The sequence below is a fragment of the Zootoca vivipara genome, chromosome 15, assembly GCF_963506605.1.
Source record: "Zootoca vivipara chromosome 15, rZooViv1.1, whole genome shotgun sequence".
Lineage (NCBI taxonomy): Eukaryota > Metazoa > Chordata > Lepidosauria > Squamata > Lacertidae > Zootoca > Zootoca vivipara.
The window spans coordinates 11,178,394-11,201,372 of record NC_083290.1 but is presented as its reverse complement, the minus strand read 5'-3'; the positions used below and the strand labels follow the sequence as shown (position 1 = coordinate 11,201,372).

The 22,979-nt window shown below is 44.6% G+C and overlaps 1 protein-coding gene across 1 annotated transcript in view; it reads left to right on the top strand.

Annotated features, from left to right (window-relative positions):
- The window catches only part of AUTS2 (activator of transcription and developmental regulator AUTS2), a 700,397-nt gene that overhangs the window by 112,109 nt on the left and 565,309 nt on the right, over window positions 1-22,979 (top strand). The window contains exon 2 of the mRNA XM_060283030.1: window positions 11,710-11,919. Coding sequence (XP_060139013.1) covers window positions 11,710-11,919 — 210 coding nt within the window. The remainder of the gene's footprint in view (window positions 1-11,709; window positions 11,920-22,979) is intronic.

Genomic DNA, 22,979 nt, shown 5'->3' with positions numbered 1-22,979 from the left:
CGCTGTAGCGGTTCCTATTTATCTACTTGCATTTTGACGTGCTTTCGAACTGCTAGGTTGGCAGGAGCTGGGACTGAGTAACGGGAGCTCACCCCGTCACAGGGATTCGAACCGTCGACCTTCTGATCAGCAAGCCCTAGGCTCAGTGGTTTAACCCACAGCGCCACCTGGGTCCCTTGCTCTGAAACGTACTGGGAGCCAAATTAGGTCTTTCAGGACTGGTTATGTGGTCTCGACGGCCGCTCCCAGTCATCAGTCTAGCTGCCGCATTCTGGATTAGTTGTAGTTTCCGGGTCACCTTCAAAGGTAGCCCCACGCAGAGCGCGTTGCAACAACAACAACAGCCATGTACACAGGGGCCAGCGGTGTTGATGGCAGGCTCCACCCGGAACTACATGCTCATTGCAATTCCTGAAGAGAGAGAGAGCTCGGATGCTTGTAGTTCTCTCCCCAGGCTACAGCTTTGCAAATAAATGCACAGCAGCTTTCTGCAGACAGTAGAAAGGCAGGCATGTAGACCACAGCACCTTCAGTTCCCCCAAACTGAACGAATAAAAGGGCTTAGAGCATCCAAACAATAATTCATTGCTTTAAAGTGGCTTCCTCTGTGACCGCCAACAGTTTAGCAGAGGCTGAAAAGTCTCTCTTGCTAGCAGGCTGTCTTGGTTTTAGTTCCTGGTGGAATTATTGCACAGTGTGATGGGTGTTCGCGTTAAGAGTAGCATCAAACGACTGAACATTCCTTTTCCCAGTGTACAGTAGTATTTTCAATGGAAGACTTAGCATGGTTAATTATCAGAGCAAAGTGCTAAGATTTGTTTTCTTTCCCCTAATTAATTGCTTCATCTGGAGTGGAATGTTAATTTAGATAAATGTTCATTTCCTTTATACTACTGAAGTTTCCCCACTTCCCCAGCCCCTTACTGTAATGTTTATTCAGAAAAATCCCTGCTCAGATTTGGCAAAACGATACTGCTTAGTGGGGTGAGGGAATTTTTATTATTATTATACAGTTTGCATGTAAAGCCAAATTTGTCAATTTGCATTTCTACGAATTTTGTAGATCTTCATCCAAAGTGTGTACAAAGACACATAGGTTAGGGGAAAGAGTGTGTAAAAATGGAGATATGAGTGAAAATAGTATATAAAATGTATGGTATTAGGGGAATCGGCTTGTAAAAGCACGGGCATTAGTGATAAACTGTGTATAAAAATGTGTTTATTAGGAGAGGTTTTGCACTAAAATGCTGGTGAATTTTCTTTTTATTTTCTTTTAAAAATGGCTTTATTAAACTTAGAAAGACATAACACAAAATCACAGTTATCCATGAAAAAGAACAACAAAAAACAAACGTATTATCCATTTGTTGCACTCTTACACAGTCTTCTTTTAGTTCCATTGACTTCCCGCCAATTCTATATGTTGTTGTTGTTCTTTAGTCGTTTAGTCGTGTCCGACTCTTCCTGACCCCATGGACCAGAGCACGCCAGGCACTCCTGTCTTGCACTGCCTCCCACAGTTTGGTCAAACTCATGTTCGTAGCTTCGAGAACACTGTCCAACCATCTCATCCTCTGTCGTCCCCTTCTCCTTGTGCCCTCCATCTTTCCCAACATCAGGGTCTTTTCCAGGGAGTCTTCTCTGCTCATGAGGTGGCCAAAGTATTGGAGCCTCAGCTTCACGATCTGTCCTTCCAGTAAGCACTCAGGGCTGATTTCCTTCAGAATGGATAGGTTTGATCTTCTTGCAGTCCATGGGACTCTCAAGAGTTCTATATAGCAATTCTATATAGCATTGATTATATATTTATCTATTGCACTATTCATATCTGTTTTTCATAATTTCTTATCAGAAATATTGTACGCTGATGAATTTTCATGAGGATTTTTTTAAAATGCAAATTGCTACAGAAAGACGTGCTGAATTTATAACTGGAAAGAGGAAAAACGGAACTGAAATTGACAGATCCTTCCATCTCTACTGCTTACCAAAACTAATCTGGAGGTAAAGAGTATCAAAAGTTTTTAGGGTACAAAGGAAGACACTCCAGGTCTCAGAATTACCTTGCAAATCATAGGAAACTGTTACATCCTTAGCTTGGTATTGACTGTGTCAACTTTCTCCAACCTGCTGCCCCCAAGATGTTGCTGGGCTACAGTTCCCATCAGCCTCAGCCAATAGGTCAAGGATGATGGGAGTTTTAGTCTAGCCACATCTAGAGGGCTCCAAGTTGAGAGAGGCTGAGCTACAATGACCAACAGTGACTCATCCATGGTTTCAGGCAGGAGGATTTTTCCAACTTGAGATGCCAGAGTTTGAATCTGAGACCTGCATGCAAAGCATGTTCTGTGTCATGAGTCCTGTAGAAGCAATCCAAGAGGTTAGAGAAGGGCAACTTCTGTCAGAGAGGAAGGAAGAGTCCAACAAGAGAGATGCTGGGGGGGGGCAGGACTCAAGCCATCGCGCTGGGAGAGGGCCTACCCACTGGTGTCGCTGGACAACCCAGAAGCGGAGGGGGAGCCACTTGAGCCAGCCCCAACATCACTTCCTTTGCCTGAAGTTTTTAGGGTTGCCAGACTCAATAGTGGACAGGACTTCTGTGCCTTTAATTGCCCTGCTCTCTTTTGAGTCTGGAAACCTTAAAGAGAAACCAGCAGATCCTTTGCTTGGAAATTAAACAAAGGGTCTGCTGGTTTCTCTTTAAGGTTTCCAGTCTCAAAAGAGAGCAGGGCAATTAAAGGCACAGACGTCCTGCCCACTATTGAGTCTGGCAACCCTAGATGTTTTCACAGCAGCCAAAGAGCTGGTTCACCAATCAGCAGGGCCCTGTTAGCCAACACCTGTACCTGACTCTTAGTGTGTGAGGAATGAGCCAGCTCCTAGTGGAACTTTACAGCCGGTTGCAGAACAGAGAGGGTTAGATCTGACGCAGGCTGAGCAGCGGTCAGAGGAAACTTCCCCACCCCTTGGAATGCCAGTTGCCAAGGGAACAACTGAGAGTGGGCTGGAACATAGCCAAAGCTCTCAGGAAGCTCAGATAGGCGCGAACAGGCATAAAGACAGTCTGTCAGAAAAGGAAGAGGCTGGAGCTGATTCAATATGTCCGAGGAGTCGGCGAATAGAAGGGCTGCTAGACAGGAAGCAAAACAAGAGATGTAAGGGGTGATGGTTCAAAATATTCTGTAGACACCAGAAGGAGTCTTCAGAAGGGTCATCTTGAGTCAGGCTTCCTCAACCTCAGCCCTCCAGATGTTTTGAGACTACAATCCCCAGCATCCCTGACCACTGGTCCTGCTAGCTAGGGATCATGGGAGTTGTAGGCCAAAAGCATCTGGAGGTCAGAGGTTGAGGAAGCCTGACTCAAGATGACCCTTCTGAAGACTCCTTCTGGTGTCTACAGTTAGAGGCTGTGTTAGAGCCGTCTGGAGCTATCTCTTTGTTTTTGCAATAAATCCTCCTTTTTAATTACTTATGCTTACTGTGTTAATCAAGCTGGGAACCTGGACTCCTGACATAGTGGCGCCAGTGATGGTTTTAAAAAGCAGCATGATAGCTATGTTCTACCTCTGTTGTTGGAAGTAGAATATTGTTCAAATATGGGGAAATAACGTTAAACACGTCAGTGTAGATCCAGCCTGAGGCTACATAAGGAAATGAAAACCTCCTGGCCTTATGAAGGGACATCCCTTTCAAGAAAGTTGTTGCTGCTCCCTAACCAAATCCGAAGTGTGCACTCTTGTTCCCATGGAAGATTCAAAGTCATCCATTTTCAGCTGGGGGGAAAAATGCATCCATTATTTATTGACTTATGTTTCTAATTTATCCTCAATGAGCTTTTTAGCCAGGCCTGTTCTTCCCTCGCATGCAGTCTGCCCATGTAATGAGAAGATTTGCTTTTAAGATTGTTTGTTCCCTCGTTCAATTTATCTTTAATGGATGTTTTATTTGAAGCTAGGGTTTCAAATGGATATACGTCAGATTATTTGGGGGGGGGCGTAGAATGAGGGTCTTGCAAAGTAATTTGAATGCAGGTCAGTTTGTTTTAAATATTTGTGGTGGGTGGTGTGGTGGGTTGTGCAAAAACGACCTCCCTCAAATTCTCCATCCTATTGACTGGTGGCAAAATCAAGGCAGGGCAAAGAATAATAATTAAATATTCTCTAAGACGGGGGCAGGAATATCTGAATGGTAATAGGACACCCCCCCCCCAAGTAATTTTTATTGGTTTTCCAAATTTGTTACAGATCATCCCTAGATTGAAATTAATTTTTATTAATTTTAAATTAATTTTAAAATTAATTCTAATTAATTTTCCCCAAAGACCGGTTCCCCACTCCGGTTCTTAGATAAATCCATGGTGTTTCCCCATTGATGTGTATATTACAAATTAACCTCTAATTGGCATCTTTTTTTGTTGTTGTACATCAATTTTCTTAACCATCTGATTATCTGAGACTTGGAGGTCAAGTCTCAGAGGCAGGGAAGTGGCTAGTACAGTGGAGAGATGCAAATGGACGCCATTTATGTGGTGAACACATTTAATAAAATATGCAAGGAAATATTTTGGGTTGCGCTGATGTTCTATGTAATGCAGGTGTGAGATATTCTGATGTTCTATGTAAAGCAGGTTTGTGATAGAAATCAAAGATACTTATAAACATTTTTTTAAAAACTGCTTTGCTAGGGTTGCCATATTTCAAAAAGTAAAACCCAGGACACCCCAAGGTTTTGTTTTTGTTTTTTTTAAAGGAAACCACTGGAAATCTCATTTGACAACCTGAGCGGCAGGGGAACTTTTTCCCTGGAAGGGTTGCTTGATTTGTAACGCATTTCCATGTATCTAACTCTGCATGCTTTGTAGCATATCTATATATATATAAATGTAAACTGGGTATGTTCCTTTGTCTCCAATGTTCAACAAAACCGCTAGACCGATTGAGGTGAAATTTTGACACAATATCACATGCGAATGTCCGAAGGCTATAGGAAAGTTTGCTAAGACAAATGTCACACCTCCGTCAGGTAACCCCCCCCCCCCAAAAAAAACCCCGTGTTTCAAAACACACCACTCAGACGAAAATGCATGCTGGGAAAAGAACCAGGTTGCAAAGCAGCGCCCTCTAGCGGCGGCTACACTGGTACTGCTCCTATAAAACCTTCCCTCTCAACAGCACCTCGGCTCCTATTTACATACTAGGCCAAAGTCTTTATAGACTAGGCCAAATGGAGGTACTGACTCGCCTGGGTGGGGGTTGGGGGTGGAGGGGACGGGATAGGTCAGGACATGGTGGGACCAGTCACAGGGATGATCCGGGGGTGGGGAGAAGAGGGAGCGGGAAGAGGGGGCGTGATACGTCATGGGGGAATCACAGGGATAAGCCGGGGGTGGGGGGAGGAGGAGGATACGTGTGTGTGTGTATGTGTACACACACACACACACACACACACACACACAGTGGTACCTCTGCTTAAAAATTTAATGCATTCCGAACGCACATTCGTAAGTAGAAAAAAAAAAGTAAGTTGAAGCAACCCTATCTAAAAAACGTAAGTAGAAAAAATCCTACCTAAACCGTATCCAAGATGGCAGACGGAGCTCCATTCTTAAGTAGAAACATTCGTAAGTAGAGTTATTCGTAAGTAGAGGTACCACTGTATATATTCTGGCCTTCAGCCAAATCAATGAAAGCAGTTCTTGTGCTCCCATGTATTTTGCCTTTTCAATGCCCAGCTGAAAGGTTGGTTTATCCAGTGGAGTAACACCAGGCAAAAGTGGCCGGGTTGGAGGGATTTATTCTCATTGCATGGCTGAAAACCACTTAGGAAGAGGGTTGGGCGCAAATGCATTAGATTATGGTTAAGCAGCTTATGGACGTAAAAACACATTAGAACTTTATAGCACCCTATAAATTATAGGCCTTGCAGCTTGCTCTTTCACAATGGGAGATAATTGCATTCATTAATCTACTACTACTAGGACCATAATATTGCCTTCCAAATAGTTCTTGTGTTCCGTTTGCTCTCGGGTTGATCAGCTGGGAGCAAAGCGCCTTGGTGGGGGTGGGGGGGCAACAACAGCTCTTTCCCTTTCTTCCCACCCTCCTTATGACTTTTAAAATAATGATGATTTGTTTTCATTGCAGAATTTTAGATCTGGGTGGGAGCTCATGCATCTTTCAGCTCACTGGTGTGTGTGGAGGTTCCTTTCTGAGGATAAGATTCCAGGGTTGTGAAAAAGAGTAAAAGGTTGTGAGCGAGAGCCTAGTTGAAAACTGCCCTGCAAAGATTGCAAGCAGAATGGCTTCTGATATGACTGGCCCTTTAAGGAGGACCCAATCCACTTATAACAGGAACCAGGGCTGACATTACTTCATGCTAGCTATTTCTCGGAAATGAAAGTGGGTTAATTGGTGAAGTGGCATTTTCGGAGACTTCAGTTGGGCTTGTAATTTCTAGATCGCTCTCAGAAAGAATTCACCCAATGCCTCTGGAGTAGGATTACTAGATAGAGCCATCCAGTCTTTGCATAGCTGCCAAGTTATCCCTTTTTTAAAGGGATTTTCCCTTATGCTGAATAGGCTTCCTCACGAGAAAAGGGAAAACTTGGCAGCTATGAGTCTTTGTGATGAGCTAATTTCTTTGGCTAGGCAGCAAAGAAGTGGCAAAGCGGAAGATCATTTTCAAGTGGCATTTGCACACATTGATTAGCTTGTGGGTTCCGTAATGATGAAGTCTGCTTACATAACCCAATGTTGTGAACACTCTCCTCCCTGCAGTCACATAGAAACAGAGGGAGCTGCCTTTTTTCTGTCTATTTATCTGTCTAGCTTAGCATAGTCTGCTCTGTGCCCTGGTGGCTCGGTGCTAGAACATCTGCTTTGCATGCAGAAGGTCCCAGATTTGATCACCAGGCAGGGCTCTGAGAAAGAACCGTGCCTGATTTCATGGAGAGCTGCTTCTAGTCAGTGTAAATAATGCTGAGTTAGATAGGCAGTTCTTGAGTTTCTACCAATGACTTTCAGCAACCCTCCGGGTTTCAGGGAGGATTCTCCCCCAGTCCTAATCGGAGATGTTGGGTACTGAACCTGGGACCTTTTGCATACAAAGCAGATGCTGTACTGCTGAGGTTTTGTCTCCCCCCTCATTATAATGGTCCAGCAGTCTTAAGGTGAGAAATATATTTCTCATCACCTGCTCTCTGAGTCTTTTAATTGCTGGGGATAGAACCTGGGAACTGTAGTTTAAGGGTACTCAGATGTGATAGGATGTGCGTCTGTTGGGACATGCTCCACAGCAAGTCACGTGACCTGCACCATGATCTCGCTAAAAAAACAAAACACACTGCACTTTTTTGGGGCGTGAACTTGTACAGCCCTGAAGAAGAAAAAAAGCTTTTTAGAGGTGAAAGCACAGCACTCAAAATATCTGTTGCAATCTAGCACAGGAAAAAAAATGGGACATCCCATTTTTTTCCAGGACACTTGGCGGGTATGCAATCAAGCTCTCTTCCTAGGGAAACGTAGCTCTGTGAGGGGAATAGGGGTCTCCTAAGAATTTTAAGAGGCAAAGGGTTCTCCAGGATTCTTTGGGTGTGTGTGTGGTGGAAACCATGAATGTTTAAGGAGTATAATGATGCTTTATATATAAGATGTGTATCTGGCCTTAGTATCTGATAGCTTGAATTTCCAGCCATAAACTCTTAAGTCCTGCCAAACAGTCTTCCTTTCAGGCACTGGTAGGCTGGGACCCCTTCCCTTGTAGCCATTTCAGACTATTCTGTTTAACAAATCAAGACGTCTTTTCTGCAAGTTAAGCAAATTCCGAAATCATAGATTATGAATTAAAGGTATTGATGGTGCATTTTAGCAGGTTATCACGGAGCATTTCGTTCAATCTGTTTAGGGATAAATCTGACATCTAATTCTCCAGTTACTCCGCAATCATCTCTCTATTGATCTCTCCCTCTGCCATGCTTGCATAGTGTTTTATAAACTTTACTATTCACCCAAAGGAGTAGATGGATTCCAATAGATAGCCTGATGGATTTGGTAAGCACATAGCCATATTTAAATAGACAACATTTTCCTTCCACACTAAGCTGATTCTGCTTATATGAACTGATCACATCTGGTTGACGTGTGAAAGAAAGCCCTGTGAGGGGAGAGACTCGCCGAATGGGTGCAGACCCTCTTCATCTGCTGGCTGAATGTGTGGATGATAGGCCCATGGTCTGACAGCAGGGCTGGCCCATGAAGCCTTGCAACCTGGATAGCTCAGTCGGTTAGAGTGTGGTGCTGGTAATGCCAAGGTTGCAGGTTCGATTCCCGTATGGGACAGGGTCCCTTCCAACTCTACGATTCTAACACACACACACACACACACACACACACACTGCAAGTTCTTCCAGTTCATGAGGAAGTAGCCCCTAGTGAGGAGCAACATAATGTAGGCAACCCATAATATATTTACCTCGTTCAGTGCCCATGTAAGATGGGGTATGTGGTGAGGAAGGCAACTGGATCAATGACAGTTGTTTATTGGGTGGGTGGGTGTCCAGACACACTGAGGAAGGAGAGGGTCCTCTGCACACCCCAGGGGTGGACTTTTCCTTCTTTTTGTATTACTTTTGTTAGCTCAGTTGGTTAGAGTGGGATAACTCCAAGGTTGCCGGTTTGATCCCCATATGGGACAGTTGCATATTCCTGCATTGCAGGGGGTTGGATCAGATGACCCTCAGGGTCCCTCTCAATGTTACAATTCTACGATTCAGGTGGGTAACAAATTACCCTAATATACCTGGGGGCAGGGGGCAGAGAAACTGGGATCCTTGGTTCACCAGCGGTTCTCCACCCGAGGCACCTTGACACACCCCACCACTGTCTTGCTGTGCCATTTGCTCTGGCTTCATGCCTGCTTTTCAGCTGAGGATGCCAGGGTCTTAGCAAAGAGCACCAAGATAATCCAGGCAGCTTATAACAGACATGATACCGAGATGACATGGGGCCATCCAGTTTAATCCATCATGGCTGACCTATAGTGTGCTTTGTAGTGGCTGGTTCTGCAGGTCCAGTGGGGCCCAGATGCAGGGGCGGACCCAGGATCAAAACAGGGGGGGGAAAGCCATGGTAAAGGCGTCTGGAAGGGAGGAGTGGGACAGGAATGGGGATTAACACTCCCGCCGCCGCCCAAAGTGCTCCACGATCCTTCGGGGGGGGGGCAGCCTTAGGGAAGCCTCCGCCGCCTTATTCACGGCTCCTCCTTGGATCTCTCTCATCGGGGCATGGCGGGCGTGGCACACGCAAAGATGGTGCTGGCTGGAGGGGGCCCCTCCGGCTTGCCTTCCCTTTGTGTGCCATTTCCTTCCCAGCCGTGGCCGCAAGTGGCACTTGGCGAAGAAGGTGCGCCGTGGGAGCGGAGCGGGGTCCTCCTTTCTTTGCGCTTTCTGGAGCAGAGATTAAGGGCGGGCGGGGGGTGGGCTGGCGTCTGCGAAGAGGCTTGGTGGGGAAAGTTGGAGCGAGGCACAGCATTTATTTTTTTTTCTTCTAGGGGGGCAGCTGCCCCCCTGCCCCTTCTTGGGTACGCCCATGCCCAGATGGACAAGAGTCAGAACTTGAGTGCATAGGACCTTGCAGGATGCAATTCCTTTTTGTTCCCCACTTTTATGATCTTCCAACACAGCCAGATGGAGTTGAAGTTTCACTGCATGGGAAAGGTTAATGCCAGGGCACCTCTGTCATTTTGCAAACCTCTGCCTTGGACTGGATTTATACTTTGATTAAGGACCATGTTTCTGGTGGCCTAAATGAATACAGTGGTACCTCTACTTACGAATAACTCTACTTATGAATGTTTCTACTTACGAATAGAGCTCCGTCCGCCATCTTGGATGTGGTTTAGATAGGATTTTTTTCTACTTACGAATTTTTAGATAGGGTTGCTTCTACTTACGAATTTTTTCTCCCAATGCATTCCTATGAGATTCGACTTATAATTTTTTTCGACTTACAAATGTGCGTTCGGAACGCATTAAATTCGTAAGTAGAGGTACCACTGTAAAGGAGCTAGATAGCGGCATGCCCATTGAACTATCTCATGATTCGGGTATGGATGTCTCACCCTGTCTTTTTGGATTATGTGCCTATATATTTTCCTGGTTGGGTTACTTTTTTTGTTGTATTACATAGCGATGATAAGTCTCCCTTCCCCCCGTGGTTCATGTTTAGTTTTTGCAGGATTAGCCATTCTTTTTGTCTTATCGGTAGGTGACCTTTAAAGGCAGAACTTGTTCCTTCCTTCCTTGCCATTGGGAGTAACACTTGTGATATCTTAGATAAGCATTAAGTCCAGCCTTTGTCCTGGCTCCCACTGGATGAAGGGCTTGGACTCGGATTACGTTTTCTGTCAAAACCTTTCATGCTGAGATCAGTGTGATATATAAGCAGGTGCAAAGACATAACTGCAGTTGCGAAGACATTGATCCAACAGCTGACATCCTCCCTGGGCTCCTGTTAGGAGGAAGTGGAGCAGGCACAGCTCTAGCCTGGCAAGCAAGAGGCATCTTTCACCTGAGGGAGCAAAAAGAACTCCGCCTGGTGGGCTGGCCATGAGATGTCTCTTCACAATGGCATTGGTGTCTCTGTGTCCTAGGTGACACACTCCTGGAGCCACTCCAGGAGTGCTGGAGGGGGGAACCCTCCTCTGGCAACCAATGTGGCCCTTTGGTTTCAGATAGCATATGGGTTGTTGTTGTTGTTGTTTAGTCATTTAGTTGTGTCCGACTCTTCGTGATCCCATGGACCAGAGCATGCCAGGCACTCCTGTCTTCCACTGCGACCATCCTAAAAACCCCAGGACACAAATTTTCACAGCCCTTGGAGCAGCTATGGTGACTCATTAACCAGAAGTAATTGAGCATTAACTCTGGGAGTGTATACAGTGGTACTTCGGGTTACAAACACTTCAGGTTACAGACTCTGCTAACCCGGAAGTAGTACCTCGGCTTAAGAACTTTACCTCAGGATGAAAACAGAAATTGTGTGGCGGTGGCGCAGCAGTAGTGGGAGGCCCCATTAGCTAAAGAGGTACCTCAGGTTAAGAACGGTTTCAAATTAAGAGCAGACCTCCGGAACAAATTAAGTTCTTAACCAGAGGTACCACTGTATTCGATTCTGACCATACTAAGCTCCCTAGAGCAAACTATACATAGGAGTCTGACCTCACCAGAACCAACTGCTTTGCAGTTTAGCCATGCCCCTATCTGCTCCATGCCTGATATCTTATATGGCATCAGGTGTGGAGCAGAGAGACATGACTTGGCGTAAATGGGGTCTCCCACCACTGTTCCAGATTGTATAGTGCTGATGGGTCCCAAGTTAATCTTTTCAACTGTCAGGGCTTCTTCCAAAGAATTCGGGGGACTGTTGTTTGTTAAGAGTGCTGTGAGTTGTAAGAAGGTCCCTATTCCCCTCGCAGAACTACAGTTTCCCAAGAAACGATGTTGATTGACAAACCACACTTGGAATGGTTTCCCGTGTGCATGTGCTCTCCCCACTAAGCTATGGCAGCTGCAGAATCTGGTTCAAAAGTTGGCCACCATGTTATTGAACTTGAAAGCTTAGCTGGGGTCTCTAAAAACCTTATACTTGTAGCTGATAGTCTTCCAAAACAACAACAGGATTTCTTTCTCTTTCTCCCCTCCCAACCATTCAGAAGGAGGTTGTGGTGAAGCCTCATGACCTCATGGAGAAGCGTCTGGACCCCTTTGTGAAGAAGAAACGGGACGTGCTCACTAATGGACTGCCATACCACCTGAAAAAGAACAGACTGCACCATCACCACTACAGCTCAGACCGTGAGAATGACCGCAACCTCTGCCAACATCTCAGGAAAAGGAAGAAGTTCCTGAAAGGACTCAGACAGGTAGGAAGCGTTGAAAAATGTGTTGGAGTGGGATGGACTTATTTCTCCACTTTAGGCATACCTGTTTGTTATCTCTGGCATTGTTTTCCCTCCTGGTTTCTGCTGCCACGTCTCTCTCCTCTTGGGGTTGGGCCCTTGAGGTTGCCTCTTGGCAAGTTGGGAATGGAATGTTGAGTCAAAGTTGGGCTGATGTTGTCTTGGGTGTTTCTCTGGCTTAAAGATTCCTAAATGTAAATGAGTTGCTACTCCAGTCAATGGAACTGATGAGACTAGGGTTGTCTCAATATGACAGGCAGCCTAGGGGGGCAACAGACCCTTTCTCTTGTCAGACCAAAATGACCAGATAACAGCAAAGGTTGCTAGATACATAGATGGTGCAATTAGATTAAGGGCCACCAACTGACTGATAATTTCAGATACTAAAATGTGCCTTTTATTCAATGTTTTCATTTGTACATATTGTATTGTTTTATCATTGCTATGACCGTTGGCTATGGCGAATAAAGTTTATTACTTAAAAAAAGGTGGCACAGCTCTAGGGGAATGGCGTTGAGCGCCACGCCAGAAGGTGGTGCATGCAAGTGAGTTTGTAAGCAGGATTGCTTCTGGGATCTGTGTAGGATCTTGTGGGATCTTGCATTTCTGCTTTACGAGATATGTTCCTTGCAGCTGTACAACACAGGGTTGCTGTTGTTGTTTTAATTTTTTTTTTTTACTAAAATCCCAGGGGCTTGCAATTAAAGGAGAGAAAAAAATGGAAAATTAATGAACATAGAAGGACAAATGAGCTGGAGATTTCAGGGACAGAAATGGCTGTTTCCAATGGTGATTTTAGATGGAGAAATAGCACCCTATTTCAATTGTTGAGGTTTTATTTATTATATTATATTTTCATTTCCCCTCCCCACCTGGTAGGATCAGAATTTCATTTCCTCCAGAAGGGTTTTGTAAAAATTCCTTTCTTTTTAAGGAAACGGGTCACGGTTTGGCTTTGTTCATTACGACCACAGATGGCTCCAAGTGAGCAACTTGCTCTTACAAAGTTTGGGGGGGGGGGAGACTGAGGCCTTTGGTGCCCCTGTCCTCAACCTCCTCCAGGCTCCACCCCCTTGAGAGAAATTCAGGGCCTTAACTGGCCAACCTTCTGACCTGAAGACGGACACTCCGCCTTCATTCCATAGTTTTCTCCTGATGTGCTCCTGGTACTGCTGGACTGGTGATGTGTGGTGGGAGGCATCTGGTTCTTCAGGATCAGGGAAAGGTGCCTCTGAGAGCCTGGGCTGTGACCCTATAGGCCCTGGTGGTCTGGGAGGTTCCTCTGGGAGTTATTGTCCAACTGCCTCAGGTGCAGTGACCTCCAGTGATCTTCTGCAGTCTGCTCTGAGCCTGATCTAGATCCTGCTCCATATGTGGTGCCCCCTGCAGCCTCTATGTCCAGTTAACTGCTGGATGCAGGGCTCATAACAGATGTTGACAGGCACAATATGAATGGCATCTTAGGAAGGTGGATAATAGGGTGATGACTTTTTTACAACCTCATTTCCCTGTATCATAATTTGATGAGCTTTCATTAATGATTAGATAAAATCTTACTTTTAAAGAGATTTGATTAAAAAAACCTGACGCACAAAATGATTTTAAAAATTTCATCTATCAGTTTTTTTTGACCATTTTTGAAGTCACTGTAAGCAGATATAAAATTGAACCCAAGCTTTAGAGTCACATATATACAACATCAAACACACAAGGGTCATCAAACACACAAGGAAGCTTTTTTGAGCTGCAGTAACAATATAGACGCCGCTAGAGGACGATGTTTTGCTACTTCTCCTGTAGGTTCTTCTCCCAGCATGCCCGGCAGGGTCTGCTGGCTGAGTTTTGAGGTCCCAAAAAGGGGGCTTTTACCTTGCGCAGGTGTGACATTTGTATACCCTATGTTGCTAAGAACACTCCCCATTGTGGAATGTGGTGTTGTGTCCAAATTTGATACAAAATATATATGGAATTGTTAATACAATTTTATGAAACGGTAAAACGGCATACAAAAAAATGGTTTGTGCGTCACCTTTTAAAATATTTCAGTGGAATATACCTCATTTTAGTCATTAATAGACAAAAGTTCATCCATTTGTGCTACAGGAAATAATTTTTGAGAAAAAAAAATGAAAAAGTCATGACCCTAGTGGATAACCTGTTGTTGAGTACATAGTACAAACGTTGCCTAGATGCTACGCTGGCATGGCATCTCTATGTACTGAGGATGCACTCTTAATCTTGCTGGTTGTAGTGCATGAGCCCATGACTACCTTGCCATGCTGTATGATAGCGCCTTCGCGTTTTCTTACAGGCAAACCGTTGATGGAGTGCTCATAATTAAGTAGGAAGTTTTTTTGGGGGGGGGGTGACCATATGGTTTATGAAATAATAGTGATCGTTTCCAGTAGAAAGTGGCTTCATGTGTGCGTGCGTGCGTGTGCAAACACGCTTAGGAAGTACATGCATAGACGCAAACATACACCATGGAACTGCAACACCATTCAAGGAAAAGTTTTGGAGAAAATTTTAAGTGAACAAGTAGGAGATGGTTGCTTAACCTTTTGTATATTTGCCACTCCTTGACATCAAATGGCCCCACAAGTTGTTGTCCGTGCCCAAATCAGATCCAAAATGCATGTTTGCCTGCATTTTGAACTTGGGTGAGAAGGTGAAGCCACTCAGAAGTGGAGAGATGGTGGCCAGGCGTCTGATCCCAACCATTTCTCCTGTATTCCCCCCTCAAAGCTGTCTTTCCTCACGGAGGAAGAGACATTGCATGCCTGCTTATGCTCATTTAAACACAACGTGCAACCTCTCAGTGGTGCTGAATGCCCTGCCTGATGTGAAACAAAAAGAGCTGCCTTATGAATCTTTGTAGAAAAGCTTTCTGGCACAGTTTGCTTCTTGGGAGCCTCCAAAGCATGCAAGGGTTTCTCCGAGATTGCTTAAGGGAGGGTCTAATGCAGGCTTCCTCAACCTCGGCCCTCCAGATGTTTTTGGCCTACAACTCCCATGATCCCTAGCTAGCAGGACCAGTGGTCAGGGATGATGGGAATTGTAGTCTCCAAACATCTGGAGGGCCAAGGTTGAGGAAGCCTGATCTAATGTAAAGGTAGATCCAACAAATTGGACATTAGCAAACCTATTGTTTTGCAAGCTTGCTTAGAACAGTATAAATCACCCTCTGAATATCTGGCAGAAGGCACAAACAAGGATTGGTTGAAATGGAAAAAAAGACTTCTGCAAAGACTGAAACTGTTCTGAACAGTTTATTATAAGAACACTTTTATTATTATTAATTGTTTTATTTCTGTACTTCTTAGTTCCACATAGTAGCATCTGGTTAGAGCCTCGTAAATATTCAATATGTGATGTTCCATGTTTCCAACACAATATTTGGGTGCTGGTGTTCCAAATCTGAGAATCCTGTGAAAAGAAGACGGGAGGTTTTGAGCAGTTCCAAGTAGGAGGGAAATATCACTTGGCGCACAGTCAGAATGAGAAATTCATCTTGTTCCTTGTCGGATTGTGTCACTTTTAATGAACTGTAACGCCAGACTCCAGGCATGTCCATGTCACCCGATGCTGACTACGGTGGTCTTTCCACTGTTCAGGAAATGCTTCCTCAGAAGTGTTGAAGATAGCCATCTGGCCAAGAAGTGCCTCATAATATACAGCTCAGCATTGTGCTTGTGCATCGCAACACACACAAAGAGGAACACCTGCAAGGCTTAGAAGTTTAGAGAAAAGGAGAGAAAAGGGGGATAGGTTGCAGAGGTGTGAATGGTTTGGAGAAAGTGGAAAATCTCCCTCTCACATCATACTGGAACTCAGGGACCTCTAATGAAACTGAATGTTGGGAGATTCAGGACCGTTAAAAGAAAGTACTTATTTGCACAGGGCATAGTTCAGCAATGGCATTTTCTCCCACGAGGGGTAGTGATGCTACTCATGTGGAGATCTTCCTCGTTGCTTGATCCATGCTCAAAAATGCCCTGCCTGATGTGCATCCTGCCTCATCCTGTGCTACATTCTGTTATATTTCCAGAAGTGGTTTTGAGACTGTGTGAAAGCTCAAAGATAAGGTAGAAATTGATAGGGAAACACCCACCAAATGGAATAAATTGTTGTGTGAATGAAGCCTGGGTTGTGTGACAAGGACCCAGCTGCCAAAACTGGGTCTAGGTGTGGGAGAGGATTAAACCATTTTACTTCCTACCCCTTCTTTGTCAATGGTGGTGCACCACCTGTCTTGGTAGAGTCTTAGCAAGACAGCAGAAATTGAAGCTGGGAAGGGGAGAAGTGTCTGATTGGCTGTGCCAACAGTTGGGGGCGGGGAGCGAAGCCGATGAGTTTGGATAGCGTCTTGCTGTGCTGTTCCAAGGCAAGTTGACAGCAGTGACAAGCGATTTACAACATGCTATTTAAAGTTTTGGATTTGCAGCCTCAACGTTGACGCGCGAGTGCTCTTTAGCAACTGCTTTCATTACTCCCCATCCAAGAACTGCTAATTGAAAAGAAAGCAGTGGGTGGGTTTCAGAGAAGGAGGGAAGAACGGATTGACGTGACTGTATCAAATACACAGGCTTCTATCCTGGCTTTATTTTGACAATCTTATTAACTTGAGATTGGACTCCACCAGAATTTATGCTGCCTGCCAATCCCCCCGAAACAAATGTATATGCCTGTCTTCTAGGGACTTATCAGTCAAAGGCATATAGAGCTCCATGGAATATAATCCAAGATGGCTTAAGTATGCTTGGAAACCCTAGTCCTACTCAGTGTTGGAAGGTCAAGGGTGGCGTAGGAGTGTTTGGCATGCATGCAAACATTGCAGTTTTGGGGTGCTCCAGAGCACTGCTGTTGTGCGGGCTTCCCAAGTAGGGTTGCCAGACTCAATAGAGGACAGGACCCTTTGCTTGGAAATTATACAAAGGGTCTGCTGGTTTCTCTTTAAGGTTTCCAGACTCAAAAGAGAGCAGGGCAATTAAAGGCACAGAAGTCCTGTCCTCTATTAAGTCTGGCAACCCTATTCCCAAGGGGCCAGCCAGCCAGGCATGGTTAGAGCAGATGGGTAGACAAGATGGGCCACTGACTTGATGTTCCAGTCATGTTCCTAATAAGGATATCGAGTGTTTAAGAACTTAGAGATCCACCACCAACTCGAATAAGGAGTAGTGGTCTAGATCAGTGTTTCCCAAACTTGGGTCTCCAGCTGTTGTTGGACTACAACTCCCATCACCCAGATCACTGGTCCTGCTAGCTAGGGATGATGGGAGTTATAGTCCAACAACAGCTTGAGACCCAAGTTTGGGAAATCCCGAGCCAGTCTGTGAATTGGATCTCTCTGAATGGATTAAGGCTCCCCTAATGACTCTTAGCAGCACCCTTTACAGATTCCAGGGTTCATTGGGAGAAGCCTCGATTGCTTAAAGTGGCGTGATATTGCTGTAAATGTATAGTACATTTGTATAGATGGGGCTTTGATGTTGCTGTGTTCCTCATTTCCCCCCAAAACTGAAATCTCCTCCTCCCTCCCCTGCTCCTATTTGGAGCAGAGTTTCTTCCTTCCTTCCTTCCATTGACCGTGATCAGAGTTCGCAATTGTCTGCTCCGATCAGAAATGGAAACAAAATACCTCACCTAAAATATGGGCTGGTGGGAGGAACCAGAGCTGCTCTTTTCTTGGATGGAGGCGGGGGAGACTTTATCGCAGATGCTGTTGAATATTGTAACATCTTGAAGAAAATGTGTTAAACTAATTCTGTTTGGTATCTTACCATCTGGCCATGATAGCTTGCATTAAACACACACATATAAAAACATAAAGTGAACACACAGACACACCTTTACAGTTTTGCAGCTGAATCACTTGACTGATGAATCTGAGTTCCATCACATTTTCTTTCAATATGTGCACATGCTAAACCCCCTTTTTGTCAGCATTCCTTATGGATGCGTGTGTCTGAATCAGATAAGCTCCGTCTTCTATTGGGACTAATTTACTCAACAGAATATTGGCTGCTTAGTACCCACATCAGATAAATCTATAATGCCCACAAAGGCATCCGACAGAGAAGAGTCAAACTCTAGTGCTTTTGCTGAAGAAAGATATTCATTGTGGTTACTCTTCATGTTTTGGAGTTCTTCAGGAGTTATAAATTTACTGGAACACCCCTCCCCCCCAAACCCCCATTGTTCTGTAAAACTGAATTCAAAATCTAGCTTTAAACAAGCTATGAGGTAACGTTCTTTCTTTTTTGCATCTCTGCAATGAATCTGAAAGAGTTTTGAAGTCTGAAACACAAATGCAACTCGCACGCCTGTAGTGGGAGCACCAGAACTTGTCTCCACTTTGCCTGACTCATTGTTGTACTACTTTCCTACATCTAATGTATTTTAAAATTTTGTTGGAAGCCACCCAGAGTGGCTGGGGAGGCCCAGCCAGATGGGCGGGGTAAAGGAAAAGGAACCCCTGACCATTAGGGCCAGTCGTGACCGACTCTGGGGTTGTGGCACTCATCTCGCGTTATTGGCCGGCGTATAGCTTCCAGGTCATGTGGCCAGCATGACAAAGCCGCTTCTGGCAAACCAGAGCTGCGCATGGAAACGCCGTTTACCTTCCCGCTGTAGCAGTACCTATTTATCTACTTACACTTTGAGGTGCTTTCGAACTGCTAGGTTGGTAGGAGCTGGGACCGAGCAACGGGAGCTCACCCCGTTGCAGGGATTCGAACCACCGACCTTCTGATCGGCAAGCCCAAGAGGCTCTGTGGCTTAACCCACAGTGCCACCTGCGGGGTACAAATAAATAATAATAATAATAATAATAATAATAATAATAATAATAATAATCCGACATACACACAGAAGCAACACAGAGGTTCACTGGGGCATTCAGATCTATCACAGCAAGGACATTTTTATGAGAGGGGTAATTTCGCTAAGCAAATTTTTGTTTATTGACCTGTATGAGTTTTAGTTAATGAATCAACTATTGCTTCCTGTTTGTGTATAAATTAATAGGGGGTGAGGCCACATCTGCACTGCATATTTAAAGCACTCTTTTTATACCTAGAGAATCCTGGGAAGTGTAGTTTGAAAGGGTGCTGATAGATGACAGGAGACCTCCCCCCATTCCCCTCAAAGAGCTACAGATCCCAGAGTGGGTTTGCAATCAGTCCTTTCCCCCAGGGAACTCTGGTGTTTCTAGCTGGCTGTGTTGGAGGAAAAGGGTATGGAACTGACTATGCCTTTGGTCTGATTTGGCAGGAAGACTTACAGAGTTTCTCGTTTTCTCTTCCCCACCCCATTCCACACACCTCATTCGATAACTTCTCTCTTGCTTGCAGTATTCGACTTTACTGTGTTGCTTTGTGACAACCAACCCATCTGGAAGAAGAAAGGGCCCAGTTTGATAACATGTAGAATAAATCTGTATACCTGTACAAGAAAATGAGGGAGGGGAGTTAAGAAAAGGGACTTACTACTTCCCACACGTGCAGTTATAGAACTCACTCCTAAAACATACCCTTCAGCATTTCTCCGATGAAAATAGGGATGTCCTATTCAATAATAATTATACTCCTCCTCCTCCTCCTCCTCCTCCTCATTTTATTATTTATACCTCACCCACCTGACTGGGCTGCCTCAGGCACTCTGGGCAGCTTCTAACACACACACACACACACACACACACACACACATATATATATATATATATATATATATATATATATATATATATATATATAGAAAATAGGGATATCCTACAAAAAAAGCAGGATGTTCTGGGATCAAATCAGAAACTGGGATGACTTCTGTAAATCTGGGACTGACCCTGGAAAATAGGGACACTTGGAGGGCCTGCAAAAAGAGGCAGTGATGGCCAAGAACGTGGTTGGCTTTCAAAGAGGGTTGGGCAAACTCTTGGAGCCTCATGGAGTCTACTAGGTATGATGGCTCTGTTCTGCCTCTGCTTTTGGAGGCAATATGCTTCTGAATACCAGTTTCTGGAAACCACGGGGGGTGGGGGGGGGAAGAGAATGCCATTGTGCTCAGGTCCTGCTTGCAGGCTTCCCATAAGCTTCTGGTTGGCCATGGTGAGAACAGAAAGCTGGTCTAAATGGGGGGGTTTGGCCTGACCCAGGAGGTTCTTCCTGTGCTCCTACATCCTTAAACTTTAGTCTAATGTTCCCTGATACTTGGAGCCTGGGGAAAGAGAGGGCCCATGTGGTATCATGTAAAATATATTTGTTAATGCAAATAGAGGCGGGGAGTTAATAAAACCATATTAATTTCCATAAGCAAAAGATGGATGAAGCTGAGAAAAGCTTCCCCCAGAGGAGCAGCCGTTTAAAGTTACAACCATCTTGAGCTCATGATGACAGTGTATTATTTTGGTTTTTTTTTATTAAAAGATGATTATTTTCCACTTTTAAAATTTGGCACCGGCAGGGTTGGAAATTAACTTTTTGCATTAGTATTCAATAAATATTGCAAATGGTCCTCGCCTACGTTTAGCTTTCAGATAACAATACCCCCGGGTATAATGATTGGAAGTGTGTTTGTGCTGGAGGTACCGATGGGCCTGCTATTTCCACAAGCCGCAAAAGAAATGACGGTGTGTTGCGCACTGTTTTAGAGCCCCTCGTAAAACATTTCCTGGGGAACAGAATAATCATCATAATCGTCCATGACTGGAAGATGAGAGCATTAGAATAAACTCTTGCTCACCAATGCTATAAGCATATGGCATGGTGTTCTAATTATTCCTCTCCTAGACAGAATAACTTAAGGGATCAAGAAGCTGGCATAAAGAAAGCAGGTGTGAATTAAGCTGCCGTAAAAGTACACCAGGTACAAACTCCGTCCAGAAGCAGGGCTGTTGCTGGCTGGGTTGCCCAACCCTGGCAGAGGGAAAACAAGATTAAGTTACACCCCCTTTGTGCCAGCTTAACTTGACACTTGGTTGCACATGTAGTGTGCTAAGGATGTTGAGAGCTGTTTGGAGCCCCCACTTCCCCAAACAGAACTACAGTTCCCAGAGCAGTTTAAGCCCCTGGACAGCAGTCTAAGTAAGCACACAGGTGGCCCAGGTACAGTCTCCCAAACCATGGGGCTACAGTTTTAATTTCTACCTTAATCATGTGACCTAAGGTTAAACACTCATGTGAAAGAGCAGAGGAAAGCAACAGTTAATCATTAACCCAGCTAGGAATCTCAGAGAGCTGTCTTCTAGCTCAGTATATGCCAGTGGAATTTTCCAATGTTAAGCCCTTCAGCAATATACATACAGGCATTTTCCATTTCAGTATGCAATTGAACAATTCTACTTAATGGTTTCCAGCAAATGGAATTTAAAAGCATGCTGCTTCCAACTGCAGTGGTTGGACACATCCATCAGGCTGTTGATAGCCTTAATCCTCCATGCATTTGCCCCATCCTCCTTTAAAGCTATCAAAGTTGGTGACTGTCACTGCAGAAGTTTCTTCGGTAAACTAGTTTGGAGGGTGAGGAATCTTTCCCCAACATTATTAAATTCTCAGTTTGTTGGTTGGGATTTTCTGTTTACTCACTATACACTGCAGAAGCCAAGGGGTCCTACATCTTCATTTTATGTCTGCCCTTATAGCAAAGGGGTAATAGAAAATCCAAAACAGTGTGGCCTTAAGAGTATGAATACTGAGTCCTAAGGCATAAATAGATTCCCTCTGTAGTTGAGAATCTTTTATCTCCTCTTCCTTTCCTTGCTGGCTCTTCCTTCTTTCAATATATAATCTTTCTTGGTTCAAGGTCAAGAATCGTATTAGAATGATTGACAGATATTTGTGGCTTGCAGTGGAATAATATGTAGTGTTCCTTGCATTTGATGGATGGATTTTCTTCCTTATTGATGGATGGCTATATAAGCATAGAGGGGCGCAGGTGACGCTGTGGGTTAAACCAAAGAGCCTAGGGCTTGCTGATCAGAAGGTCAGCGGTTCGAATCCCTGTGACAGGGTGAGCTCCCGTTGCTTGGTCCCAGCTCCTGCCAACCTAGCAGTTCAAAAGCACATCAAAGTGCAAGTAGATAGATAGGTACCACTCCGGTGGGAAGGTAAACGGCATTTCCGTGCGCTGCTCTGGTTCGCCAGAAGCAGCTTAGTCATGCTGGCCATATGACCTGGAAGCTGTACGCTGGCTCCCTCGGCCAGTAAAGCGATATGAGCGCCGCAACCCCAGAGTCATCCGCGACTGGACCTAACAGTCAGGTCAGGGGTCTCTTTACCTTTACTATATAAGCATAGACCTGTCTCGTAATTTCCTTATTCATTCTCTGCATTTTTCATTGTATTCCAATGGCAAATAGTGAGAACAGCACAGCAAATGTGACATTTCCCAGTCCCTTTCTCCAGCTGCTCTCACCATCCAGACATCCTGCCTAAATCCCATTAAGGAGATCTGCATGCAGAAGGAGGCTATGGTGAACCTATTCCTTACTGAAACGGAAGCTAGGTCCAAATGTGTGTTCATCCAAATGCAGATCTGATGAGTGCATTGTGTTGCTTCCAAGGGAATGGACCCTTTGGGGGTTTGGATTTTGAAACAGGTCAGGAAGGGGGTGGGTTGAAGGAAGATTGAATATTTAATTATTCAGGATAGACAAAAAGGACTGATAACTGGACTGACGACTTTGGAACTTACTGGACTGGAAGGGAAAGGCCGAGACCAGGGGAGGGAGGGGAAAATCATGATATTCAAAATTTGTGAATGCAAGAATAATAAAGAGGTTCTTTGGAGGACAAAAAATAGGCAGGTCAAGAAAAGTAATGAGTAGAGTTGATTATGAAAAGATTCGGAAATATTAATTTAGAATGATTAAAGAGGATTTAAAAATTGGGATAGTTTTTATAATATAAGGTGGAATTTTTTTTTTTGTGGCAATAGAATGGGAATAAGAATAAGAATACTGCTAAATAAGAATTGAAAATGGAAATCGGGGTAGGGGGGAGGTTGGGGAGGCCCACACAATGATTATAGAA